Source organism: Nyctereutes procyonoides, unplaced genomic scaffold, assembly GCF_905146905.1.
Source record: "Nyctereutes procyonoides isolate TBG_1078 unplaced genomic scaffold, NYPRO_anot_genome, whole genome shotgun sequence".
Classification (NCBI taxonomy): domain Eukaryota; kingdom Metazoa; phylum Chordata; class Mammalia; order Carnivora; family Canidae; genus Nyctereutes; species Nyctereutes procyonoides.
In genome coordinates, this window is record NW_026575128.1 from 9,952,722 (window position 1) to 9,978,599 (window position 25,878).

Genomic DNA, 25,878 nt, shown 5'->3' on the forward strand with positions numbered 1-25,878 from the left:
CCTGGAGGTGGCGGCCGCTTCCCTCTGCGCCGCCCGACGGCGCCTTCCCGGAGGCCAGGTGGGCTCTGCCGGCCGGACGGCGCCCCGGGCCCAGGGGCGGGGCACGGGGGACACACGGGGTCGGGGGGGGGGCACGGCCACGCCTCGCCCCTTGTGAGGGGAGGGCACTCGGGCCGGTAGCGCCCATCCGCGCCTCACCTGCCCTGTCTGTGAAATGGCAGCTCGGGGGCGGGGGGGCGAGCGTGGCCCGGGGCCGCGGGGAGCACTGAGAAGGGGCGGGGCCACCGCGGACCCAGCTCTAGGAACCTCGTCGCCGCGCAGGGGGCTTGGAGGGCAGAGCGGCTGCGGCCCGCGCCACGCGGCGGGGAGAGGCGAGGGCTGGGGGCGCCTGCCGAGGCCCGCCCCCCCCGCCCTCCGCGGCCCCGCCCACCCCGCGGCCCCGCCCTCCCCCGCCCAGCGCGCCCCTGCTCTCCTCTCCCCTCCCCTCCACCCCGCACCGCCCCCCGCCTCCCCGCCCGGCGCGCCCCTCCCCTGCCCTCCCCTCCTCTCCCCCGCCCGGTGCCCCCCCCCGGCCTCCCCGCCCGGCGCGCCCCTCCCCTGCCCTCCCTCCCTCCCTTCCCTCCCCCGCCCAGCGCCCGGCTCGGGGTTCCGGCAGCACCTGGGCCTCGGCTGACGAGCGGCAGGGGCGCGCTTCCCCCTCCCCCCGCGATGAGCTCGCCCGGCGCCGAGGACCCCCTGCCCGCGGGGTAAGTGCGCGGGATGCGGGCGCCCGGGGAGCGGGGTGCGGGGCCAGGGAGGGGGGTGGGGGGTGCGGGGCCCGGGGAGGGGGTGCGGGCCCGGGGAGGGGAGGTGCGGGGTGCGGGCCCGGGGGAGGGGGGTGGGGGTGCGGGCCAGGCCTCCCCGGCGCCTCCGGCCGCACTGCGGCTCCGGCCCCCTCCCCCCTCCCCCCTCCCCTCCGGGCCGCCACGGCAGCGAGGCGCTGGGGCCTGGGGCGGTCACTCCCCCCGGGTCCCAACTTTCTCACGGAGCTGTAGTAGCGGCCACGTCAGAGCCGCCGCCCTCCCCGCGTGGCGTGTGCACCTGTGGGTGGGCCCGGTGATTCCCCTGTCACAGGCGGGGAAACGGAGGCACGGCTCCTCCGTGGTGACTTGCCTTTCCTTTCCTTACCTGGGCCGGGGTGAGGACCCGCTCCCTGACCCCAGAGGCCCCCCCCCCCCCCCGGGGCCGTGCCACCTCCTCTTCCGGGGTCTGAAGGAGTTAAGAGGCTGAGATAGGATCAGCTGTGCCCAGTGGGCGCAGCAGGAAGTGGTGGTAAAGGTGGGTGTTGTCTCGCCCATATGGCCCTCCTGCCCCCCCCCCCAGCCCTGGAGAATCCCTAGGCTGCCCCTGCCCCGTAGCAGTGCCAGCCCTTTCCAGGCTCAGGTGAGCTGCAGGTGTCCGCCCTACCTGGGGCCTCACCACCAGGGACAATGTTTGCCAAGGGCCTCAGGGCGGGCACGTGAGCCGGGACTGCCAGGGTGCCAGCCTGGGTGGAGGCCTCCACTGGGCCTGGGCGGGCATCCTGGGTGAAGGCTTAGAATTGGGTCACTGAGGGACCCTCTGGCCCAAGGGAGGGTCGCCTGGTGAGTTTTGCCCTGTTTGTTGTGTGGTTTTGGCCATACCCTTTATCCTCCCTAGACTTCTGGTCCCTCCTTTGGAAAACACAGGGAGGCCAGGCCTGGCTGCTCCCTTCCTGCTCTGAGCTGAAGTCTGTAAATCCGGAGCCTGCTTAGGTCCCTTCTGCCCAGCCCTGACTAAGCACCACCCCATTGGGCCCAGGAAAGAAGCTTCCAGGAGAGAAGGCAGGCAGGAACAGGGCACCTAGCAAAGAATCCTAATTCCCAGGCTAGAAGCCACATCCATCCCTCTTCCTTGCACGCTCATGTCCCCACCTGAGTCTTCTCTACAACTCCAGGCCCCTCTGGCTCCTCCATGGGCCTCCGAGGCAGTGAGCTCAGTCTTCTAGCACTGCTGGACCTTCCTCCTAGGACCATCCCTCCTCCCACCGCATGCCTTTCAGGCCCCCTTCTTCTTTGATGCCACACAGGTCCATCTGTCCCTGTCCCTGGTCAATGCCATCCTGGTGGGGTCTGAGCAGAGGAGAGTCAAAGCAGTTCCACCTTCACCATAGACACTCATTCAGTCACTCAGTGAACACTCCCAAGGCCTGCTCTGGGCCCAGCCCAGGATATGAGGGTCCGTGGTAAACAAACCAGACTTTAAATCTCCACCATTTTAAAAATTATGAAATATTTTAAGCCTTCAGGAAAATATAGCAAATAGTAAAATGAACTCCGTGCCCAGCTTTTTCAAATGTTAATCTTGTGTCCACTTATTTCATATTCTTCTTTATGTTAAAAAATAAAGAGACTTTTGGAGCCTCTGCAGACCCTCCCCTCATCCCTCTCCAGAGATAATCGCCATCCTGAATTGTGATCTTGCCATTTGCATTTTAATTAAAAAATGTTTTTATTTGAGTCTAGTTGACACACAACAGTTACCTTAGGTTCAAGTGTACAGCACAGTGTGGTTCAACTTCTCTATGTTAAGCTGTGCTCCCAAGTGTAGCTGCCATATGTCATCTGGCAACACTATTACAATATTATTGCTTTTTGTCATTCTCGGTTTTATTCTTTTGCAGAGTGTGTAAAAGTCTAAAAAAATGTAGCTTGTTCTCACTTTAAAGTTTTTATATAAACGGAGTCGTACAGCATGAATCATTTCGCAGTTTGCTCTTTCTCACCGAGCTTCAGGTTTCTGAAATGTAGCCTTCTTGATCCTTACAGCTCTGGTCCCCACTTTCCCTGATGTAAGATGTGCCCCTGATGTAGAGTCCCCCGTTTATTTATTTACTGGCCTTCTTTTTTTTTTTTTTTAAGATTTTTTATTTATTAGAGACACAGAGATGAGAGAGAGAGAGAGAGAGAAGCAGGCTCCATGCAGGGAGCCTGACGTGGGATTCGATCCTGGGTCTCTAGGATCACACCCTGGGCTGAAGGCGGCACTAAACTGCTAAGCCACCGGTGGCTTCTGGCCTTCTTGATGGACATTGAGGTGGTTCCCAGAGGCTTGCTGTTCAAACAGTAACTATTCTCATAAGGTCATCCTTTGTGCGTATGTGAGTTTTCTTCCCAGTTGCCCCATGGGAGTGGAATTGGTGGGTCATGGGATATGTATGTTCAATGTTTTAAACTTTTTTTTTAATTATTTATGATAGTCACACACAGAGAGAGAGAGAGAGAGAGAGAGCAGAGAGGCAGACACAGGCAGAGGGAAAAGCAGGCTCCATGCACCGGGAGCCCGACGTGGGATTCGATCCCGGGTCTCCAGGATCGCGCCCCGGGCCAAAGACAGGCGCTAAACCGCTGCGCCACCCAGGGATCCCTGTTCAATGTTTTTAAGTTATTTAGTTTTTCTATGAAAGCAGTGTTGCTCCAGACATGATGGAATCACAGACTGGTAGAAAAATAAGTAGCAATGGCTGACCTTTCCCCAGTACTTCTTCCTGGACTCTACATGGTCCAGTCATTCTTCTCAACAACCCCCGGAGGTAGGGACTGCCGTTCTCATTTTATTGATGAGGACCCTAAAGCTCATAGAGTTTAAAGAACCCTCCCAAGTTTCTCTAACAAGTAATTGCTGAGCTGAAGTCTGAGACCAGGGTTACATGCTTTCAAAACTCTTGAAGGCCACGCTGCTCAAGGCCCTGTCACATCGTACTGACTTTATTCACAGCAAACGGGTTCTCTGGGAGGAGAGTCACAGTCACAATGTGCAGTTTAGAGACTTCACTTTGCGATAGGTCCCCATGGACGGCTCCCCCCCACGCCCCTGATTAAGTCCTGAATGGTGAAGCAGGGAAGAAAAGCCAACTCTGGCTGCAGGTGGCTCCCTGAGTGACTTCTTTGCACTGCCTCTTGCCCCAGTAGGGAGGGAGAGGTCCCCTGCTCCATCCAGCTCTGTGCTTCAGGTGTCAGGGTGGCAGCTTCCGGGCAGACTTAAGCTGGGAAGGGGCAGGGGAAGAGGGAGTGGTGTAATGCCAGGCCACCTGACACCCCCTCCCCACCTCCAGCTCCCTTCTCACTCCGGCTTCAACCCTCCCCCACCAAAGCCTTGGGCACCGGCCCTGCTCCATGCTCCACGCTCCATCTAGCAGCAGCACCCCTGTGCCTTGCGTTCTCCAAGGTACAGTGGGAAAGCTGCCATCGGCCCCTCAGGAGCTCGGGAATGTGGCTTGGAGCAGAAAGGCCTTGAAGACATGGGACAGCCTGCAGAGATGTGGGGACCTCAGTCAGCTGAGGGAAGAGAAAGGTCTGGGGAGGTTGCCTTTTTAGAAAGCATTTCTGTCTTCTCCACAGCTTCCTGGGTGGAGAGGATGAGGCTCCTGTCTTCACCGTCTTTATCTCCTCATCTGGCAGGTGCAGATAAGCACGCCTGCCTCTGGGCTGGTGGGAGGACTGAGGGAAATAAGGCAGGCATCAGTGGAGAACTTGAAGTATACCTCGGGGCGGCGGTGGTGAAGGGGTGCTTATTGATGCCATCATTAAGTCAAATGGGGCCAACGTCCTGAGCCTTCCTGAGCTCCCCAGTCAGCCGGGACACACTACCCCCCCTCCCTTTCGCAGGCCTTCCAGAGCCTCCTTGTCATGATGGTATCATGACTCTAGCTCTTTGCTCAGCTTTTTCCCCTTCTTGGGCTTCTTTCTCCATCTTGTCCTCGGTTCAGTGCCATCTTTTCCAGAAAGCTTCCTCGAGTGCCCGTCTCCACTTGTGGGCCTCCTTACAGCCTTCAGTGAGCCCCATGATCGCTGCCTTGATAACTGTGGCTGTCACTGCCTCTGTCTGCAGCTGTCACTTCTGTAGACCGTGAACTCTTCAAGGGCAGGGCCAGGTCTGGGCCAGAACCAGAGACTTATGAGCATTTGTAGGAGGAAAGCCGGCCTGGGGCTGCCCCAAAGCAGCTCCCAGTCTGAAGAGGTCACGTCAGGGACCCCTCACTACAGTGAAGCAGAGGAGGTGCTGGAGCTGCCAGGGAGGGAATGCACCTCTGTGCTGTATGTCCGTCTGTCTGTGTAGCTCTCCATGTAGAGGAAGCGGACGGAAGCTCTTTCTTGATGGAAGGTGGTGGTGGCGGTGGTGAGGTGTATGCAGGAGTGGGAGGCAGGCTCTCGGCTCCGGAGCTATTCAGAGGTGGTCATAAGCCAGGACCATGGGCTTGACTTCCTGGGGCTGACGGGTGGGCACTGGCTCAGGCAGACACTTGGTTAGAACCCACGCCTGGCCTCGTCACCTGTTCTCTGTGGCTCGTCTAGAGTCGGGGTAACAATCCTACCTCACAGGCTTCGTGAGCGCTCAAGGAGAGAGGACCAGTTGAACACCCAGAGTGGCAGGTGCTCGCTGCCTCTTCCCCGATTCATCCAACACGAGTGGACTGAACACCAGGCACTGGGCTAAGCCATGCGCACCAAGGAGGCTACTGTGCCCGTCTCAGGAAGAAAGGGGCGGGGGGCTGCGTCTGGTGGGGCCTTTTCAGGAAAGAAACTCAGTCTTTATCCTAGAGTCATGGGAAGCCAGTGGAGGACTTCGAGTTCAGAAGTGACATGGTCAAATTTGGGTTGTTTTTTTTTTTTTAAAGATTTTATTTATTTATTCACAAGAGACACACAGAGAGAGAGGCAGAGACACAGGCAGAGGGAGAAGCAGGCTCCATGCAGGGAGCCCGATGCGGGACTTGTCCTGGGACTCCAGGATCATGCCCTGCGCTGAAGGCGATGCTAAACCGCCGAGCCACCCAGGGATCCCCCTCAAATTTGGGTTTTAAACAGAAAACGTTGACTGTTATGAGAAGGATGGGTTAGAGGGAATAAAGCTTCCAACATTCTCCCTTATAAAAACCACTTAGAGGCTGATGGGTTACTCTAGACATCCTTTAACATACATTCCTGAACAGAAATCCTCTCAAGACAAGAATAAAAATGAAGCTGAAATCAGGCTGGTAAGTGACATGAAGCCACAGCAATGTGAAGGTATTGACAAATTCCAGAAATCCAGAACCTTGAGTTTTAATGACCACTCAAGGCATGAGAAGTAAGGACTTGGGCCTACCCCGTGGCAGTGTGAGGAGTTGAAACCTAGCCCCCCTGCCACCACCACGTGAATCTAGGACCTTCAGGGGGCTTCCTCCTGAGTGAATAGGGTCATTGACCAGAAAGAAATAGCCACCCTCCCACAAAGGGGGATGACAGGTCTGGTAGAGAAAATTATAAATATGAATCTGCTGTCACACAAATTTTGGGTTTGAAGACATACTCCCTTTGTGGTCCTGGAAATACTAACCTAAAAGAGTAACTTAAGTATCATGGAATGGTAGTGCCCCAGGAATCTGGCCAAAGTAAAGGAAAATCCTCTCTGGAGAAACAGATCCTTCTCCTAAGATGCCTTTGGGATCAGCCAAAAAGGAGCTCATGGTAAAATTACAAAACACACAAGGAAAGAAGTCATTGTGAGCAGTAGATCCCCAAATTAAGAAACAACAGGATTTGTTTCTCTGAGAGTCTTAGATGCTAGAATTATGGGATCTAGAATAGAAGTATCTTAAAAACATGTAAAGAAAATCAAAGATGGACTTGAAACAAATAAGCAGGGAACAAAATGCTGCCCCAAACAACCAAGACGATTTCAAAAGGAAGCAAGTGGAATTTCTGAAAATGCAAAATATGATCCTTAAAATTAAAAACTCAGTAGACAGGAAGAGAGGCAGATCAGACACGCCTCCAGAGAATTCGTGGAATGGAAGACCCGAAGAAATTACTCAGAATCTAACAGGGTGAAAGAGATGGCAACAAAGAGAGGGAAGAGACTTGAAATAGCAAAATAGTCCAACAGAGAGAGAGAGAGAGAGAGAGAGACAGGAGGGGTAGGAGGGGTAAGAGCAGGAGGGGCATCTTTCATTGACCCGGGGTGAGGGTGATGGCGGCTGGCCCTTGGGCTTGCTGGGCACAGAAGAGCCAGGGTTGAGAGGTGCCCAGGAGGCCCAGCCGCTCGGGCTTGGTGAGGCCTGGCCAGGGAGGCCCAGAGAGGCAGGGAGCATGGCTGACTGCCAGACTTCTGGCCTGACAAACTGGGCAGAGGGGTGTCATTCATTAAGATGGCGAAGACTGGAGGAGAAGGAACAAGAGTGCGGTTTTGAACAAGACACTCGTTTCGATCTGCCGGGAAGATGCGCTGCTGCGTCACAGAGGACACATTAGAGCTGGCCTCAAGGGATGTGCAGACCTTGACCTGGTGGAGAGAGACTCTCTCTTAACTGTTTGGGGGAAAGGGACTCCTTCCAGTGAGGTCGTCAAGGCCCCTTTTGGAACCTTCTCTCACTCAAAAGAGACTCCTTGAGAAGAGACATCCTCGAGACCATCCTCAAGATAGGACTTTTGGGGTCTCCTAACTTAAAAGATTAAGTTTTTCAGATGGGGAAAGGACTTTTGGGGTCTCCTAACTTAAAAGATTAGTTTTTCAGATGGGGAAGCTGAGACCTATAAAGGTCAGGGATTTGTTCTCCCAACCTGAGACTCCTTCAGTCATTTTTTTTTTTTCCATTCCCTTAACAGATGCTTATCAAAAGCCCACTTTGTACCAGATCCTAGATGCTGGGGATACAGCAGGGAACAAAACAGGGATTCCTGCCCTCAGGAAGCTTCTGTTTAGTGGAGGGGGACAGGCAATAAGCACAAAATAAGCAAAAATAAAAAAAAAAATTGTGTTTGTGAGTATGTGTGTGTGTGTGAACGTGAGGGTGCTAAGGCATAAGGGTCAGCACTGGAAGTGCTGTTGGGAAGGGGACTGTTGAGGAAGGACCCTGGACAGCCCTTATGGCTCTGCTGCACGCTACAGTCCATTGTGACAGGGTTTCTGGGGTTCTAGAGTGCAAGCCCGAGGAGGGCAGGAGAAGTCCTGGAGAAGCAGGAGGAGGAAAAGGACTGAAGTGGGATTTAGTGGGTGGGCTGTGCCCCCCTGGGGGGGCAGAGAAGCCCGATGGGTCAGAAAGGCCATAAAGACTCCCTTTATTCTTGTGAGAGGTAAGATCAGTTTGTTCCTGAGACTTCCTCGCCCTCCATCCTCTGCTCCCCCCCAGCCCTCTCCCTCAGATCTCAGATGACACCCCCATTCTACTCTCCTCCCACCTTTAAGAACATTGAGAGGGGGGCCAAATTGTCTTTGTGTCCCAGTACAGCCTGGACAAACTCGTGACAAGCCCCCATGGCCCCCCAGGCCCTGTGGGGCTCTGTCCCAGCCTCGAGCGGGGCGTGAGGTCTCCTGGTCACTGTGCGTCTCTCCCGGCAGGACTTCTGTGAGCAGCCTCCATGAGGCCCTGGACCAGTGCATGATCGCCCTGGACCTCTTCCTCACCAACCAGTTCTCGGAAGCACTCAGCTACCTCAAGCCCAGGTGAGGCTTAAGCCCAGGTTGAGGTGGGGCCCGGGGCGTGTGTGTGTTCACTGCACACATACGCATACTCAGGAGCCCACGTTTAGTGTCGGGATGGGGGTGTCTGGTCATGGAGAACCAGAGGTCTTGTGTAAGAGGAACCCCGTGTAACTGACTGCCCTCAGCCTCCTGGGTCGCCGTGACCCCTGAGAGTCCCATAAAAGCAGGGGCCCAGGCTCCCCACTCTATAGTCCTGGGCAGCCAGGCCCTCCCTGAGGTCACTGTGACTTCCTTCCTTTTAGGCTCTTGTGGCCTCTTCTACTTTGATTTCTTGTTCCCACTGAATCCGTTGGGGTTTCTCCCCCGTCAGCTCTAACACAGCTGCTTTTCCTCATTTTTCCCCAAAAGACTAAAGATTTGAATTGCCTTTACTCAAGCCCTTTAGGGTAGTAGTGTTGGTTAGTCATTTAGCCATTGCTTCCAGTGTTTACTGCCTTATTTCTAAATAATATTCTTATACCGCTCTTCCTTTATCATTTTTTTCCAGTTTTTTAAAGGCAATATGAAATAGAATTCATACACCACAAAATTCTTTTTATTTTTTTTAACCTTTTACTTTTATTTATTTATTTTTTAAAGATTTTATTTATTCATGAGAGACACAGAGAGAGAGAGAGAGAGAGGCAGAGACACAGGCAGAGGGAGAAGCAGGTCCATGCAGGGAGCGTGATGTGGGACTTGATCCCGGGTCTCCAGGATCATGCCCTGGGCCAAAGGCAGGCGCTAAACCGCTGAGCCACCCAGAGATCCCCACCTTTTACTTTTAAACATCTACTGGTAGACAAGAATTTAGCTTTCTTATCCCCCTGCCCTACTTCCCTTCCTTCATCCTCCTCTCACAATTGTATCACAGTATCTGGCTAAATCAGTAACATTTACGTTGTTGTAATTAGATAACTGATGCTCATTGCAAAGACAAGTCACACATTGTAGACTACATTCCCTTTCTGGAGTTAATAATTGTCTTCTTTTGCCTAATGTGCTATACATTTATCCTGAAGTCTTTATAACCTTTTTCCTGGAAACCTGTCCTCTGGAAGATGGATGTGTCTATCGGCCACCTCCCTTCTGTCTCCTGGAACTCCCTTTCCTTCTCTCTTTTTTCCTTGACCTGGGTTTTTTCTGGCATCCTCTCTTATTTTACCAAAGCATGTCCTCCAGAAACTTCCAAGGAAGGAGTTGCATAAATGTAACTTTCCCCCCTCAGAATTTCAAAGGCATTGCATCCCTGTTTTCTAGCATCTACTGTAGCCGTGGGAACCCTACTTTCTTCTAACATTGCATGTGATCATTTTTTCTTCTCTAGAAATGTTTAGAATCCTTTCTTTTGTTCTCACAAATCTGAAACTTCACAATGATGTGCTGAAATATAGGTCTTTTATTTGGAGAGTGCCTTTTGGTTCTAGGATATTCTCTTGCATGACCCTTCCATGTTCTGTCTCCCTTTCCCAGGTTTTCTTTAAGTCAAACACTGGACCTCCTGGATCAGTCCTCTTCTAAGCCTTCTGACTTACCTCCAATTTTGCATTTCTTTCTCTTTTTGTTTTCTCTTATTTGGGGGAAATTTCTTCAACCTTATCATGAAATCCTTCTATTTTTTTTTTAATTTTTTTTATTTGTTTATGATAGTTACAGAGAGAGAGAGAGAGAGGCAGAGACACAGGCAGAGGGAGAAGCAGGCTCCATGCACCGGGAGCCCGACGTGGGATTCGATCCCGGGTCTCCAGGATCGCGCCCTGGGCCAAAGGCAGGCGCCGAACCGCTGCGCCACCCAGGGATCCCATGAAATCCTTCTATTGAGTTAGAAGAGATCCTTCTTTTTTCTTTTCCTCTGTGATCATATGATTAATTTCCTCATGCTCCTTGTTCTCTGAATGTTCTCTAAAACATCTTATTTTTGGCTTATGGATGTACCCTGTTCTTTATGTCTACTTTTGAAATATGGGAGTCCTTAGGATAGAGCCTGGCATACAGTAAGCATGCTAGTAAATATTTGTTATTATCACAGGATGTTGTCTCTTAAACATTTTTTCTCCACTACTCTTGGCTTTCTCTAGGTTCCCTTCTTCTGTGTAATGGGGGGATCTTCTGGTGGGGGCTTTCCTCCAGTGCCTGATGGCCCCTGGTTGTCTGGTTATATTTAAGAGCAAGTTCTCGGCCTTGTAGTTGATGGGTTTGGTTTCTGGATGTGGGGGGAGGTGGGCAAGAAAGGTGGCACAGAGGAACCTGCTTAGGGACAGAATGAGCAAAAGGGAGGCACCTGGATGCTTGGCCTTGTAATTGGTGGGATTGGCTTTTGGATGACCTGTCTCCAGATGTCAGCTTCTCCAAGGAATATTCCTCTGTTCCTCACCACGGTCACAGAACCTCTGGCTGCCTGAATTCTGGGATTGGGATAGGGGTGAGGGGCCAAGAGGCTAATCATGTCTGGTGCCTACTTGCCTAACCCCTTCTTTTTAGTTCTAGGTTGTGGTTGTCCTCTGCCTCATCTGGTTCCTTCAGGTTCCCCGGGAAAGCAAATGCTGAGTCAGGGGAACTGCTTTCCCCAAGTTTCCAAGCCTGACCTGTTCAATTTCTCCTGTCTGGGGTCAGTGGCCCAGCCTCTGGGGGATGGTGTGGATTCCAGCATGAGTCTTATGATGATCCCTCTGCAGCAGGCCTGAAACCTCATCCCCAGCCTCTTAAGGGGTCTGGGTTTGAGGTGGGGCCGGGGCAGCTCTGCAGCAAGAGTGAGGTAGGCCATGCTCCACCCTGTTCCATCCCTGAACATCTGGGTTCCCCTCCAAGTATTTTTGGAAGACTCCTCAGCTCCACTTCCCTTCTGGTCATTACCTATAACTAAGCAGACCCCTCCCTGCCACCTCTCTGGACCCTTGCACACCCTCTCCTCACAGCCTCCTTGTCCCCTTGTATTGAGGGGCTGCCTCACCCTCCCTGACCTCAAGAGGGCACTCTACCAGGAGTCCCACAACTGGGGGTGGGGGTCGGGGGCGGCAGAGAGGAAATACTTGCCCCAAAGGAGGCAGTACCAAGACACCAGTCTTCCCATGAGACTACCTTTTAACTTCATGCTTAAGGCAGTGAAGCTGCTCCTTCCTTATCTTAACCCCTGTCCCATTCCAGAAAAGAATGCTTCCTTTGTCTTTCAGTTTAAGAGAGTTCTCTCCAAACAGTAGATGGTGTTAGCACACTCCCCACCCACATCCCCATTTTGACAACCAAAAATTCTTTCTTTCAAGTTATTGCCAGATGCTGGGGGAAGGGGGACAGGAAAAATCTCTCTCCATCTTTATTAAGAACTACTGGTCTAGGGGAAATAATTCTTGCTAAAAAATAGCCGCCTTTCCTCATTTATAGCCATCAAAGCTACAAAAGATGTTGAGGTCCAGTTTCATTCACATTCCTCCTTGTGCACGCAAGTGTCTCATTTCATTGTTCTCCATACTTTGCCCTCAGGGAATAACGGGCTCATCAAGTTCCATCCCTCATCCCCCCAGCCTGGGCATTTGTTTTCTGTCTTTGCCACTTCTTTGAGTAACTTCTAGTTTATTTTACTATGCTGCTAGTAAAGGAGGGAAGGGCTGGAGGCCACTAGGCTCAGGTGACCTCCACATGGCCAAGGAGTCCCAAGTCCCAACACCCTGCCCTCTGATGGCTCTTCCAGTGCCCTCTCCAACTTGACAGCTGGTCTGGGCCTAGAAGGTAGGATGCCAGTGGGCATCCTGTCCCAGAGCTGAGTTTGCCTCAGAGGTGAGGGGACTCTTACTCTCAGGGGTCAGGATTGTATAAGCAAACAAGAACTTGTGGGTTGTAAGTTAACCTTGGGGTGTCTGAGGTTTGGAGAGTTGTTCTACCTGTCTACGGGCTTACCACATTGCACTTCACAGATACTGCATTTGTTATAAATCAAAGGTTTATGGCAACCCTGCATCACGCAAATCTCTTGGCACCATTTTTCCAACCTTTACTCACTTTGTGTCACATTTTGGTAATCCTTGCAATATCTCAAACTTTCCCATTAGTATTATTTTTGTTATGGTGATCTGTGATCAGTGATCTTTGATGTTACTATTGTAATTGTTTCTGGCTGCCACCATGTAAGGAAACGAACTTAATCAGTAAATGTGTGCATTCTGACTGGTCCATTGACCAGCTGTTCCCCCCTCTCTATCCATCCGTCTCCTTGGGCCTATTCCCTGAGAGACAACAATATTAAAATTAGGCCAATTAATATCCTGCTGTGGCCCCTGAGTGTTCAAGTGAGAGGAAGAGTTGCACGTCTCTCTCTTTAAATCAAAAGCTAGAAATGACCAACCTTAGTGAGGAAGGCTTTTTTTTTTTTTTTTTAAGATTTTACTTATTTATTCATGAGAATACACAGAGAGGAGAGAGAGAGAGAGGCAGAGACACAGGGAGAGGGAGAAACAGGCTCCATTCAGGGAGCCCGACTTGGGACTCCAGGATCATGCCCTGGGCTGTAGGCGGTGCTAAACCGCTGCGCCACCGGGGCTGCCCCCCCCCCCCCAGGAAGGCTTTTAAATCAAAACCCAAGACAGGCTGGAAGGTAGGCCTCTTGCACCAAACAGCCAACTTGTGAAGGCAAAGGCAAAGTTCCTGAAGGAAATTAAGAGTGCTACCCCAGTGAACACACAAATGATTAGAAAGTAAAACAGCCTTATTACTGATACAGAGAAAGCGTGAGTGGGCTGGATAGATCAAATCAGCCACAACCTTGCCTTACGCTAAAACCCAATCCAGAGCAAGGCCCTAGCTCTCTCCAATTCTGTGAGGCTGAGAGAGGTCAGGAAGCTGCAGCAGAAAAGCTGGAAGCTATCAGAGGTGGGTTCCTGAGGTTGAAGGAAAGAAGCCATCTCCATAACATAGAAGGTGAAGCAGCAAGTGCTGGTAGAAACTGCAGCAGGTTAACCAGAAACTCTGGCTCAGATCGTTAATGAAAGTGGCTGCCCTAAACAACAGATTTTCAGCGTCAATGAAATGGCCTTATAGTAGAAGATGCCATCTAGGACTTCACAGCTAGAGGGGGGATCGGTGCCTGGCTTAAAGCTTACAAGAACAGGCTGGCTCTCTCTTCAGGAGCTAATGCAGCTGGGGACTTCAGGGTGAAGCCTGTGCTCCTTTACCACTTGGAGAATCCTAGGGCTCTTAAGAATTACGCTAAATCTCTTCTCCCTGTGCTCTTTTAGTTGAACAACAAAGCATGCCTGTTACAACATGGTTTACTGAATATTTTAAGCTCAGTGTTAAGACCCACTGCTCAGAAAAAAAGATTCCTTTCAAAATACTCCTGTTCATTGACAGTGCATCTGGTCACCCAAGAGCTCTGATGGAGTTGCAGTGAGATGAATGTTGTTTTCATGTCTGCTAACAACACAATATCCATTCTGTGTCCCATGGGTTCAAAGAGTCACTTTGACTTTCAAGTCTTGTCACTTAAGAAGTCTGTTCCATAAAGCTATAGCTGCCATCGAGAGTGATTCCTCTGATGGATCTGGGCAAAGTAAATTGAAACTCTAGAAAGTACTCACCATGCTAGATGCTAGTAAGAACTTTGTGATTCATGGGAAGAGGTCACAGTATCAACATCAGCAGAAGTTTGGAAGAAATTGATTCCAACCCTCATGGATGACTTTGAGTGGTTCAAGACTTCAGGGGATGGGTAGCCCTGGTGGTGCAGTGGTTTAGCGCTGCCTGCAGCCCGGGGTGTGATCCTGGAGACCCGGGATCGAGTCCCACATCGGGCTTCCTGCATGGAGCCTGCTTCTCCCTCTGCCTGTGTCTCTGCCTCTCTCTCGCTGTCTCTGAATGAATGAATAAATAAATCTTAAAAAAAAAAAAACAACAGGACTTTAGGAGAGGAAATAACTGCAGATGGGGTGGAAGGAGCAAGAGAATCAGAAGTAGAGCCTGCAGATGTGACTGCACGGCTGCCATCTCAGGATAAAACTTGAGCGGATGAGAAGTTCCATCTATGGATGAGCAAGGAAGGTGGTTCCTTTTCTTTTCTTTTCTTTTTTTTAAGATTTTATTTATTTGAGAGAGAGAGAGAGCATGAGCAGGGAGCGGGACACAGGGAGAGGGAGAGGGAGAAGCAAACTCTCCACTGAGCAGGGAGCCCGGCATGGGATCAGGACCTGAGCCCAAGGCAGACGCTTAACCAACCAAGCCACACAGGCATCCCAAAGAAGGTGGTTTCTTGAGATGGAACCTACTCCTGGTGAAGATGTTGTGAAGATTGTTGAAATTACAACAAAGGATTTTGAATATTACATAAACTTAGTTGATAAAGCAGAAGCAGCATTTGAGAAGATTGACTCCAATTCTGAAAGAAGTTCTGTGGGTAAGATGCTGTCAAGCAGCATCACATGCTACAGAGGAATTGTTTATGAAAGCAGGAGGCCATCAGTGGAGAAAACTTGGTTGTTGTCTTACATGAAGAAATTGCCACAGCTAACCCATCCTCCTGTGACTGCCACCCTATCAGTCAGCAGCCACGGACATCAAGGCAGGATCCTTCACCAGCAAAAAGATCTCAGCTCCCTGAAATGTCAGGTGACGGTTAGCATTTTGTAGCAGTAAAGTATCTTTTAATTAAGGTATGTAGTTTTTTAGACATAATGCTGTTGTACACTCTGGACATAATGCTATTGCAGACTTAATTAGACTTCACTTCTGTGTGCATAGGGAGACCAGAAATTCACTTGACTTGCTACATCGCAATATGCATTTTATTGCCGTGGTCTGGAACCAGACTGGCGCTAGCTCCGATGCAGGCTGTACCACACGTCTCAGTCCAGAACGTGGTTGAGGGGCTTCCAGTGGTGGGCTGGGGAGGAGCCAGGATTCCCAGCTGCAGGTGCATGTTGGGGCATTGGGCCTCAAACTAGAAATCCCGCTTTGCCTGCCAGCTGCCTAGGCAGGGCTGTCCCTCCTGGGCCTAGCACCAGCCTGGGGGAGTGAGGCTGAGCCTCCAGCCTCCCTGGTGTGAGGAAAAAAGGGGCAGGGGCTTGAGAACTGGAGAGACCTGGAACCCTGGAACGGGAGGTGATTAACTGGTGCGGGGACTGAGGGGGGGTGGGGATCTGGATACTGCCAGGGAACCTCTCCTGAGGGAGAGAGTGTATTCAGGGCAGTGACCCTTGACCCTGGCAGACACAGAAGGACTTGCATTTTTTTAGCACCAGCCATGTGGCCCTGGCCGTGCTGTGCTATTTAAGCCACTCAGAGTCCTGGGTGAGGAGGATTATTGTATCCATTTTACAGAGGAAGGACTTGAGGCTCAGAGAGGTTTCACCTTCACCAGGATCGCACAGCTGGTCACTGGCAACCACGGTTTCAGCCTGTTTCATGGACTCTGACGCCTGAGTTCTGTCCCCACTTCAGGCTGTGGCCTCCTTTCCACAAGGCAAAGTTCTGATGAAGACCCAGGAGGTGTCCTGACAGCTGCCAGGACTGATGAAGGGTGGACCAGCCTTTGGTTTCCTTTAAAACCTTTGACTCCACAGGATAATAGCACCTGGGAGGAGGGTCACCCAGAAATTAAAAAACAATTTACAAAAGGTCTTTAATTTTACAGAGAGTTTTATGAATGAGAAGGCATGGAAATGGGTAAAGTCACATGATTTGACAATAGGACAGTTTGTAAACCTTAGTTATCTCTTTCCCCTGAAGCTCAGCATAAGCCCTGCCCTGAGAAGTTTTGTAAATAATTAACGAGGGGGTGTCCTGCCGTCCTGGTCCTGCCTGGTCCTGCCGGGAGTGAAAGTTGCTGTTGCACCTACTGTGTGACCAGCAAGAGTGATCCCCAGCCAGTCCCTCAGGGGCCTGGGCAGGTCAGCATTATTGTCCCCACTTTGCAGAAGTATAAGTCAAGGCCCAGGCATGTCGTGACTTGCCCAAGTGCAGAGGAGGACCTGCATGTTTCTTGTCCCTCCTTGCCTGCTTCTCTTTCCATGTGTTAGACTGAACACCACCCCCTGCCCCCCCACCTCCCCCCCCCAACCATATACCCATATACTTTTCGGTTGAGAGGCCTGGACGGGGGAGCAGCAGGATGGCAGGAGCAAGAGGCTTCCCAAGCGAGGCTGGCTCCAGGCCTCCAGCGCTGGTGCTGAGGACGGTGGCGCCCACATGGCCTCGGTCCTTGGGCCCGTGGCTCAGTGCGAGGAGGGCGCGGGGCCTCTGCTGGTATCAATTTCAGCAGGACATGTGCCTTGGAGGCAGCTCGGGGCCTTGACAAGATATGTTGGGGCTGTAGGAGCAGGGCAAGGGCATTTCAAGTTGGGGGAACAGCATGGGCAAAGGCCAAGGGGAGGGAAAGTATGGGAGTTTCTTGAGAGCATGTGTCTCAGTGTGACAAGAGGTACTGTCTTGACCTGGACCAGGTGTCAGGGCAGAAGTAAAAGTGACAAGCAGGTGGGGCTGGAGAGGTGGGTGGGATCTGTGCTGTGTGGAGCCTTGGGCTCAGGCACTCCCCCAGGGGGTGTGAAACCCCCTGGGGGCATACAGGAGGGGGGCATACAGGACTGCGGCCTGGGCAGAGAGTGGGATGGGGGAGAGGGGGGGTGCGGCCAGTGAGGCCACGGAAGGAGGTGGGGCAAGGCCGGGGGGGGGGGGGCAGGGTGGGGAAGGGGAGCTTGAGGACAGATGGATTTGGGCTCTTCCCCGAGAGGTGGGGCAGGAGGCGGTCCCTGGGGGCTAGAGGCACCCCTCAGGTCGACACCCTGCTAAGGCCCTTCTAGGGGCCTCATGACAGCCTTGCTGCCATCCCTGCAGAGTGGATGAGAGAGTGAGGCCCAGAGTTGGAAAGTCACTTGGTGCCACTCAGCAGGAAGGAGCAGAGCTGGGGTCCGAGGCCTTTGGAGCAGCAGTGGAAGGGTCAGAGCTTGGGAGGGGGACCCTTTCCCATCCCCTTGGGAGGTTACGGGGGTGCTGCCTCTGTGGCACTGGGGGTGCTCTCACGTCCCTTCTCTCCGGCAGAACCAAGGAGAGCATGTACCACTCACTGACGTATGCCACTATCCTGGAGATGCAGGCCATGATGACTTTTGACCCTCAGGACATCCTGCTGGCTGGCAACATGATGAAGGAGGCGCAGACGCTGTGTCAGAGGTCAGGGCGGCTGGGCAGGGGTGAGGGGGGTGAGGCCCCTCCTCTTGTGACCTCGGCCTATCCCAGTGCCTGAAATACCAGTTAAAGATGTTAAAGATGGCTGTGAGGACCTGTCCCTGTCAGCTCTGCCCCGGGGGCCCTGTCTGAGCCAGGCTCTCAGCCACTTCCAGGGACCAGGCCTAATTCTGTGGCGGTGGGTGCTGGCCCTGTCACATGATGACTCTGATCTCGGGCAAGTGTCTCTCTGGACTCTCCGCTCTTCGTATATGAAGTGGGTGTAAGGGCAGGGCCTGCGTGGGGCTGCAGGAAGCCTGGGTCGCGGCCCAGCACCCGACTGGTGTCCGCTCACATAAGCTGCTTGCAGGCCTCCACAGATGAGGCAATGAATGGGTACGCCCTCAGGGTTCGGGCGCAGGTGGGCCCAGGGCTTAGGCCAGCCCCCCGGGGCTGCGGGAGCAGCGGGGGGGGGGGGGGGGGGTTCTTGCCGAAGGAGCAGGATAGGTTTCCTGGAGGAGGCATTGCTGCAGCGGGTCCTCAGGGGACACTGGCTGGGGCAGGGGAAGGTGGGGCGGGGCTCCACCCTGACCCGGGGTGCTTGCCAGGTCCGTGCGTGTGGAGCCCCATGGGAAGGGTGGGAGATGCGCCTGAGCCTGCACCCCCACTCTCATCCCCACCCGCTGCCCCACCCCCATTCCCACCCATACCCCGACCCACTCCCCCACTTGCTCCTGCACCCCCTCCCCGACCCGTTTCCCCACCCACACCCCAACCTGCTCCCCCACTGCACTCCAACCCATTCTCCAACCTGTACCCCGACTGCCCCCCAACCCACTCCCCAACCTGCTCCCCCACCCCTACCCGCTCCCCACCCCCATCCCCACCCTGACCCACTCCCCACCCCCACCTGCACTCCCACTCACTCTCACACCCCCACCCCCACCTGCACCCTGACCCGCTCCCCCACCCTCACCCCCACTCGCTCCCCCACCCACACCCCGGGCTCCTGGGCTCCTGGCTCACACTCACCCAATGACTGGAGGCCCCCTCTTTCCTCTTTAGGCACCGGAAGAAGTCCTCTGTAACAGATTCCTTCAGCAACCTGGTGCACCGCCCCACTATGGACCAGTTCACGGAAGGTGCGGCCTCTGATGTCCCCTCAACCCCACTGATTCTGACTCCCTTTGCTGTTTGGGAAGTGGGGTGGGGAGGATCTGGTCCATGCTGCCTGCCCAAGCGTCCCAGGAGGCCTCAGGGCTCTGGTTTTCTCCTTGCAGAGGAAATCCATGCTGAGGTGTGCTATGCAGAGTGCCTGCTGCAGAGAGCAGCTCTGACCTTCCTGCAGGTAGGACCCCTCTCCCAGGACGCAGCTGGGATTGCGCATCAGGCCCCATCTCCAAGCCAGAGGGCTCCCTGTGGTTCAGGGAGGACTGAGGCTCAGTGGCCCCAGCGCTCCCCGCCCTGGCCCAGCTCAGTGGCAGCAGTGACGGGCTTTACCCCCTCCACACTGGGCATGCGTGCCACGCATGCCCCGTTCTCTAGTAGGATGCGCATCCCCGCATGACCACCGTTTTCCTCCCAAGGGCATGCGGGGTGACAGGCATTAGCACGAAGCCTGCTCTACGCTTGCTTGATTCATTCGACAAGCAAGTTTGAATGGATCAAATGCGTGTCTGCGACCTCCCAGGCCTCGTGTGTACATTTGGCTAAGTGGTTTTACGTACCTCACACACTTTGCATGTTTGTGTTTTACATAAATTTACATCGATTATTAAAGCTTCACCTCACAGGCCTGCAAAGGGGAGGATTAGAGAGGAGAAGCCACTTTCACAGGGTCATCTGATCAGCGGCTGGCAGAGCTGGGATTTGAACGCAGGTCAATTTGGAATCTGTGCTCCTTACCACACAGTGGTAATTCCAGGAACCATCACCTCGTGGTTTCACCCGCAAGCCTGGCTTATAATATACAGTCATCATGTAAATATGCATATTGAATGTTATTATTGGGGTACTATTTATTTTTGTTAGCTGTCTTTCTATCTCTTTGTACCTCGGGTAATTAGAATTGGATTACTCCCAATTCTCATTAGGATCACTCTTAATAACTGCACTGTGAGTGGCCTTTTATGTATCTGCATGCTCTAGCACGCATAGTGAACAGCGCCCACAAGTACCCCCACCTAACCAGAGAACAGAGCATTGCTAGCAAGTCTCCTGGCCCTCCAGGCTCCTCCCCACCCTGTCCCCTGCCTCCCTTCATGGGGAACCCACTGCCTACAGTTCTATCATCCCTCACCCTTTTTTTTTTTTAAGATTTTATTTATTTATTCATGAGAGACAGAGAGAGAGAGGCAGAGACACAGTCAGACAGAGAAGCAGGCTGCATGCAGGGAGCCTGGTGTGGGACTTGAACTTGGGAATCCGGGATCACTCCTTGAGCTAAAGGCAGACACTCAACTGCTGAGCCACCCAGTTGTCTCATCACCCTATTTTTTAAAAAATAGTTTTCTTAGCTTCCTCGTCCCGTCTGAGCAGCATATTGTTATGTGTTAGTTGGCTTCAAGCTTCTTACGGCCTCGAGCTGTGTGGGGCTTGCTTTCTTTACCCAACCTTATGTGGTTGTATAATAGTCCCTTCCATGAATATAGCAGTTCATTCATCCATCCTCCTGCTGAAGGGCATTTGGGTTGTTTCTGGTTGGCTGCTATAGACACTGGTGCTGTGAAATTTTTTTTTTTTTTTTTTTTTTTTGCTGTGAACATTCTTGAGGGGGATTCCGCACCCTGTGTTCATCCGTTTCTCTTGGGTGGAGCCCCAGGAATGGAACCCTAGGTGGGCTATAGTGCCGTGCCCGCTGAGCAGGGAGCCTGCTGTGGGGCTCCATCCCAGGACTCTGGGATCAGGACCTGAGCTGAAGGCAGATATCAACAGAGCCACCCAGGTGCCCGGAATTGGTGCTTTAAATTACAAATGTGATAAATAGCTGCTTGTTGTAAAAAAAACACTAAAGTTCCCAAACAGGAGCATCCCTCTTGCTTTCGCACAGTTACTTCACCTAGGGGAGCACCTCCTCCAGGCCCTTCTACAAGGACTTAGCATAGGTACCTGTGAGGCTGGGATCGAGGCCTGGGCATTTTGGAGGTCTCATTTGGCACGGAAACCCTTATCTCGAGTCCCAAGGGTTAGGGAGGCCTGGTTTGTCTAACCCCTGACTCCATCCCCACCCCGAACTCCTTCTAGAGCTGGACCCAAGGTGGGGCAGGCCAGGCCGGGAGCCTTGTATGATCCCTCTCCAGCCTGTGGCTCCTCACCCAGGCCTGGCTCTTAGCATCTCTCCCTCCTGCAGGACGAGAACATGGTGAGCTTCATCAAGGGTGGCATCAAAGTTCGAAACAGCTACCAGACCTACAAGTGAGTGGGCCTGGCTCCGGGGGGCCTGGGGTCGCAGCACCTAGCATCCTGTGCCCCCCCCCCCCCCAGGCTACTTTGTGGAGGGTTGAGAGCCTTGCTGGAGGCTGGAAGCTGAGAATGCCATGCGGCCTCAGGCAGATTCTGTACCTTCAGGTCCTCAGTTTTCCAGGATATTACTCCCCTGGTTTTCTGGGTTTATCTGTTCATTTGGTTCCCTAGAGTCTATGCCAGGCCCCAAACAGGGGAAAAGAAGACACATTCTGCACAGTCAGCTTGGTGTGGTGGGGGCTAGGAGGCAGGCACAACGGCAGACCCCCACGCATCTGGTAAGGCCCATCAATCCATTGCCACATCCCCCACAACATGCTCCCTGGGGGAAGGGCTAGCGCACAGGGATGGCATCCACACATGTTTACACCCTCCAAGGGCCACGCCATTTCCCCGCCATCTCAGCACTGGGCCAGCCAGAGGCCTTGTTTTTGGATGAAGGAAATAAGACTCAGTCTGAACACTTCTGCTTAACATGGCACCACAGTCCTTATCTGCAATCCCAAAATCACAAAAGCTTTGAAAGCCAGTGTCTTCCTTCAAGTTTGGCATTAAAACTCATTTTCTGTTAAAAGTTGACTTGAATTGACTTGAGACTATGTATCATCTTATTTTCCGCATCTGATGTGCCTGTTTCCCTCCAGAGATATTGTGAGTTCGAGTCAGGGCACTGCTGGGGCAGAACCAGCACGCGGCCTGTGGACACCTCATTACCTGTGGGTCTGTGCTGGCCTCGTGCTGTCCCCTGCAGTCCCCTCCAGCCCCCTCCAGCTGCCGGAGCACAAACCTTGTCAGGTCACCCCCTACCAGTTCCCGCTGCTCCTCTTGCTCTTAGTCCCAGGTCATTGCTGAGTCATTCTGGGAGCTCCTCCTGCCCTCCTCACAGTATCTTCCACCCCGCTCTGCCTCAGCCAGTTGGGTCTTGCTTCCAGTTCTTCAAACAGGCCAAGCTCATTGCTGCTTTGGGGCTTTGGGACATGTTGCGCCTCTGCCAGGAACACTCTATGCCAGGCCAACCCTCCTCATCCCTAGAGTTTCAGCTCAAATGTCAGCTTCTCAGGGAGATCTTCTCTGAACCCCAGACTAGGTCAGGCCCCAGGAGTCTTCTCCTTTGAGGCCTCTCTTACCCTCCCAGTGACTTGATGGGGGTCTGTCCCCTAGAGTGGGAGAGCTGTGAGGGCAGCAGCGTGGGAGCCCAAGCTCCTTTCCAGGCCTGGCACAGAGAGGCCTGTCTGCATTTGCTGACTGAAAGCCCTCAAGATGCCTGTGGCCCCAGGAAGGAGGCAGGCACATCTTTAAAGCCTCTGTTCTGCCCCAGCTGGGCTGGAATATGGATTCTGTGCAACTGATGACGAGGAAAAAAGAGGGTTGGATTTCTTTTTTCTTTTCTTTTCTTTTCTTTTCTTTTCTATTCTTTTCTTTTCTTTTCTTTCTTTCTTTTTTTTTTTTTTTGAGGGTTGGATTTCCACCAAGAGCCCAGGTAGACTTCTTGAAGGACAGGGTGTTGGAGTTTGCCCAGTGGCTTTTCATTGGGACATTTGGCAATATTGGGAGACATTGGGTAGTGACAACCTTGGGAGAGGTTGCTCCTGGCATCTAGTGGGTGGATGCCAGAGATGCTCCTAAGCATCCCACAGTATGCAGACAGCCCCCCACTTCCACCTGAATGAAGAATATATCCAGCCTAAAATGTCAGTAGTGCCAAAGAAACTGTTCTAGAGAGAACGCAGAGCATGTGCAAATGCCTAGACATTGGGCAGGGCAGGTGTGCTGGGGCTCATAAGGTTGACATTCAGGAGTAGGTTGTTATGCGGATGGGACTAAGAAGTCCTCAGGTATCCGCTCTCTGGATTGCCAGAACTGTTATCAGTCTAGGGGGTTCTGAGACCAGCTAGGCGTGGGGGGCAAGCTCAGCCCCAGCTGGAATGAGACCCAGCCCCCCTGCTCTGGGGCTGCAACAAGACTCTACCTCTCTGCACAGGGAGCTGGACAACCTTGTCCAGTCCTCACAGTACTGCAAGGGAGAGAACCACAGACACTTCGAAGGAGGCGTGAAGCTCGGTGTGGGAGCCTTCAACCTGGTGAGTGGGCGTCCCTCAACGTGCAAGCTCTGCTGGCCTGTGGTTCTGGGCCCCATGCTGTCCGGGGACCCAGCAGTAAAGCAGACAGGCTGCCAGCCTAGAATGCTCAGAGCTGGGCTGCGGGGCAAGGGGGTACTGGCTTCCCAAGTCAAGTTGAGAGCTTGAAATGTGCCATGGGGGTGTTATTTATAGGACCAGAAAAAGACAAACATGATAAATCAGGGCCTTCTCTACCCTGTAGAACTGGTGGTTGGTTAAATAGTGACCAGTGGCAGGGAGAGGGAAGGGCCTGGAAGCAGTGGGCAGCCCACAGAAACGGAAAGCCAGGACCCCTTCCTGGGGGAGGTGGGGAAGGTTTCGTGGAGTGGGAAATGTTTGAGCTGGATCTTGGAGGATCTGTAGGCAGAGAAGGGCATTCAAGGCAGAAGGAAGTGTGTGAGCTAGGTGGGGAGGCTCTGAGGCCTATTCCTGGGAGGAGGAGTGGCTCATCAACAATTTAGGCTCCTGGCCCTGGGTGCCCAGAGCCCTATCCGAGGGTGCGTGGGTGGCAGGGCATGGCTGTCTTCCCTCTGGGGAAAGCCTGTTCTGAGAGCTTTGGAACCACATCCATGCCCCCATTCTGGGTTCCAGTTTCCTTGTATGTAAAATGGGAACAGTGACCTGGGCCCGAGTGCTGAGAGGTACAGAGTGCAGATGCGTCATCAGGTGCTTTAGCGTCAGAGCCCGGCTGTCTGGGTTTCAGAACTGGCTCCCCCTCTCATGATAAGTGACATGTCCTGTCACTTATCTCTGCCCGACTTTTTTCATCTGTCAAAGGGGGCAGTAATCTTTCTCTGCAGGACTGTTCTAAGGATCAAGTGTGATGACAGAGCAGGGGTCCAGTGTGACAACAATAGCTGTTGTGTGCAGACAACATGTATTGATTTGATCTATCCTCACAGTACCCCTAGGGTAGGGGCTAGTATTACTCCCAGATGAGGAAACTCAGGCAAAGAGAGGCTATGTAGCTTGCCCAGCGTGACCTAGCAGACAAGTGAGATTAGGATTTAGATACCGTTTGCTCCTGGTCGTCACACTGAGGTGCTTCTCTGTTGGGGGAAGTTGGCTCTGTGGGAAACCTCAGGCCTCCTTGTGGGCTTTCTGGAGATAGGTCCTGCCCCCCAGCATTACCCTGGGACTCTGGGGGTTTGGGGAGTGGAAGGGACAGTTCTCACCCCTCCACGTGCCCTGCTGCCTCTGTTCCTGCAGACGCTGTCCATGCTTCCTACCAGGATTCTGCGGCTGCTGGAGTTCGTGGGGTTTTCAGGGAACAAGGTAACCACCTGCCTTCTGGGACTCCTGACTGGCTCAGGGATAGGGGGCTGCCGGGCCTGTGTCAGTGTGCGGCTCTGCTCAAGGCCCAGGCCTCCTTGACTCAGTCTTCTCTCCAATCAAACGGGCCAGCGATCCCCGCCCAGCCCCCCACATAGGGTGAAGAGGCCCTTAGGGTAAGGGTGGCTGTGAAGGGTCGCTTCGAGCAGCAGCCTGGAGTCATGTTCTCTGAGCCTCACATGTGTCAGGAACCTGGTCCTCCTCCCTTTAGGAGGGCAGGTTCTTTCCCTGGGGACCATTTTCTTGCCTGGGAGTTGCCTAAGAGAAGCATCAGGCCTTGAGGGCAGAAGCCAGAGGACTCAAGCATCCAGAGGCTTTGCCAAAGGCAGGACCCTGAGTACTAGGTAGCAAGTTAGGGAGAGCTCCCCAGGGGAGACAGCCCCTGTGCTGGAGGGAACAGTGGCCTGGGGGTCAGGAGTCCTGGGTCAGTCCAGCCTCATCTCCTCCTCTGGACCTTTTTTGGGTAAAACAAGGGCCTTACTAACTTTTTTAGACTGATCAGTGTTTCTCAAGCTTAAACTTCCTCTGGCCTTTTCCTGATTTTTGCTATGTCTGCAGACCCCTATGTTATTATTTATGTATTACTTTTCCCCAAAACGGTGCCTATTTTTTACTTAAGTTTATCTAAAGGAAACACCTAGAACACCCATGTTATTTGGCAGGATAAGAACATAATCCTAGCCGTCAGCTCGCGAGAGCAGGCAGGGCAGCCTGCAAGGCCGTTTTCCCATGGGCAGAGGTGGCTAGGCCGTGGTGGTGAAGGGGCCCCAGTGCAGGACCGGGGCCTCCCCTGGGTCCCAGGCAGCCGAGGGCCGAGCACGAAAGCCCGCCCCCCACCCCCCCCACCCCCCCCCCCGGCCTGGAGACCTTCACAGTCTTGGTCCAGGTCCAGGGAAACACCGGCTAGAGGCTCTGAAGGCCCTTCTTAGTTTTTTCTTGAGAAGGCCCTTGAGTCCTGAGAAGGACTTCAGGAGGATGACAGGAGGGACAGGGTGGCCTGCCTGGCGCTGAGCCGCCATGGCAAGGCCCGAGTGGGCGAATCCGCTGGCTTCATCTTTGTCCTGAAAGTGAAGGAAGCTGTGGAGGGTTCGAGGCAGGGGTGACGTAGGTCAGATTTGTCCATTAGAAGGAAGGACAATGCCCCAGAGGACAGACTGGGGCAGGGAGCGTGGGCGGGGATACAGGGAGCATGGGGCCTCTCCTCCTCAGCCAGGCTCTGGATCCTTCTCCTCCAGGAAGCCTTCCCAGGTAAGTCTGGTTAGGGTTATCTGCCTCTGCCCCCCAGACCCAGGACTACCCAGGGCCTCCGTCCCCCCGTCCC

The 25,878-nt window shown here is 53.3% G+C and overlaps 1 protein-coding gene across 6 annotated transcripts in view; it reads left to right on the forward strand.

Moving 5' to 3' along the window:
* Positions 1–25,878, forward strand: part of TTC39A (tetratricopeptide repeat domain 39A) — a 37,819-nt gene continuing 11,941 nt past the window's right edge. For 2 of the 6 annotated variants that reach the window (XM_055341969.1, XM_055341973.1), the window contains exons 1-8: positions 610–746; positions 8,377–8,481; positions 17,518–17,649; positions 18,709–18,785; positions 18,924–18,991; positions 20,993–21,057; positions 23,087–23,186; positions 24,435–24,500. In XM_055341969.1, the coding sequence (XP_055197944.1) occupies positions 709–746; positions 8,377–8,481; positions 17,518–17,649; positions 18,709–18,785; positions 18,924–18,991; positions 20,993–21,057; positions 23,087–23,186; positions 24,435–24,500 (651 nt within the window). In that variant the 5' untranslated portion in view covers positions 610–708. Of the gene's footprint in view, positions 59–608; positions 747–8,376; positions 8,482–10,980; positions 11,255–17,517; positions 17,650–18,708; positions 18,786–18,923; positions 18,992–20,992; positions 21,058–23,086; positions 23,187–24,434; positions 24,501–25,878 lie in introns of those variants that run through there. The other 4 variants (XM_055341971.1, XR_008666667.1, XM_055341970.1 and 1 more) reach the window with 4 other exon arrangements.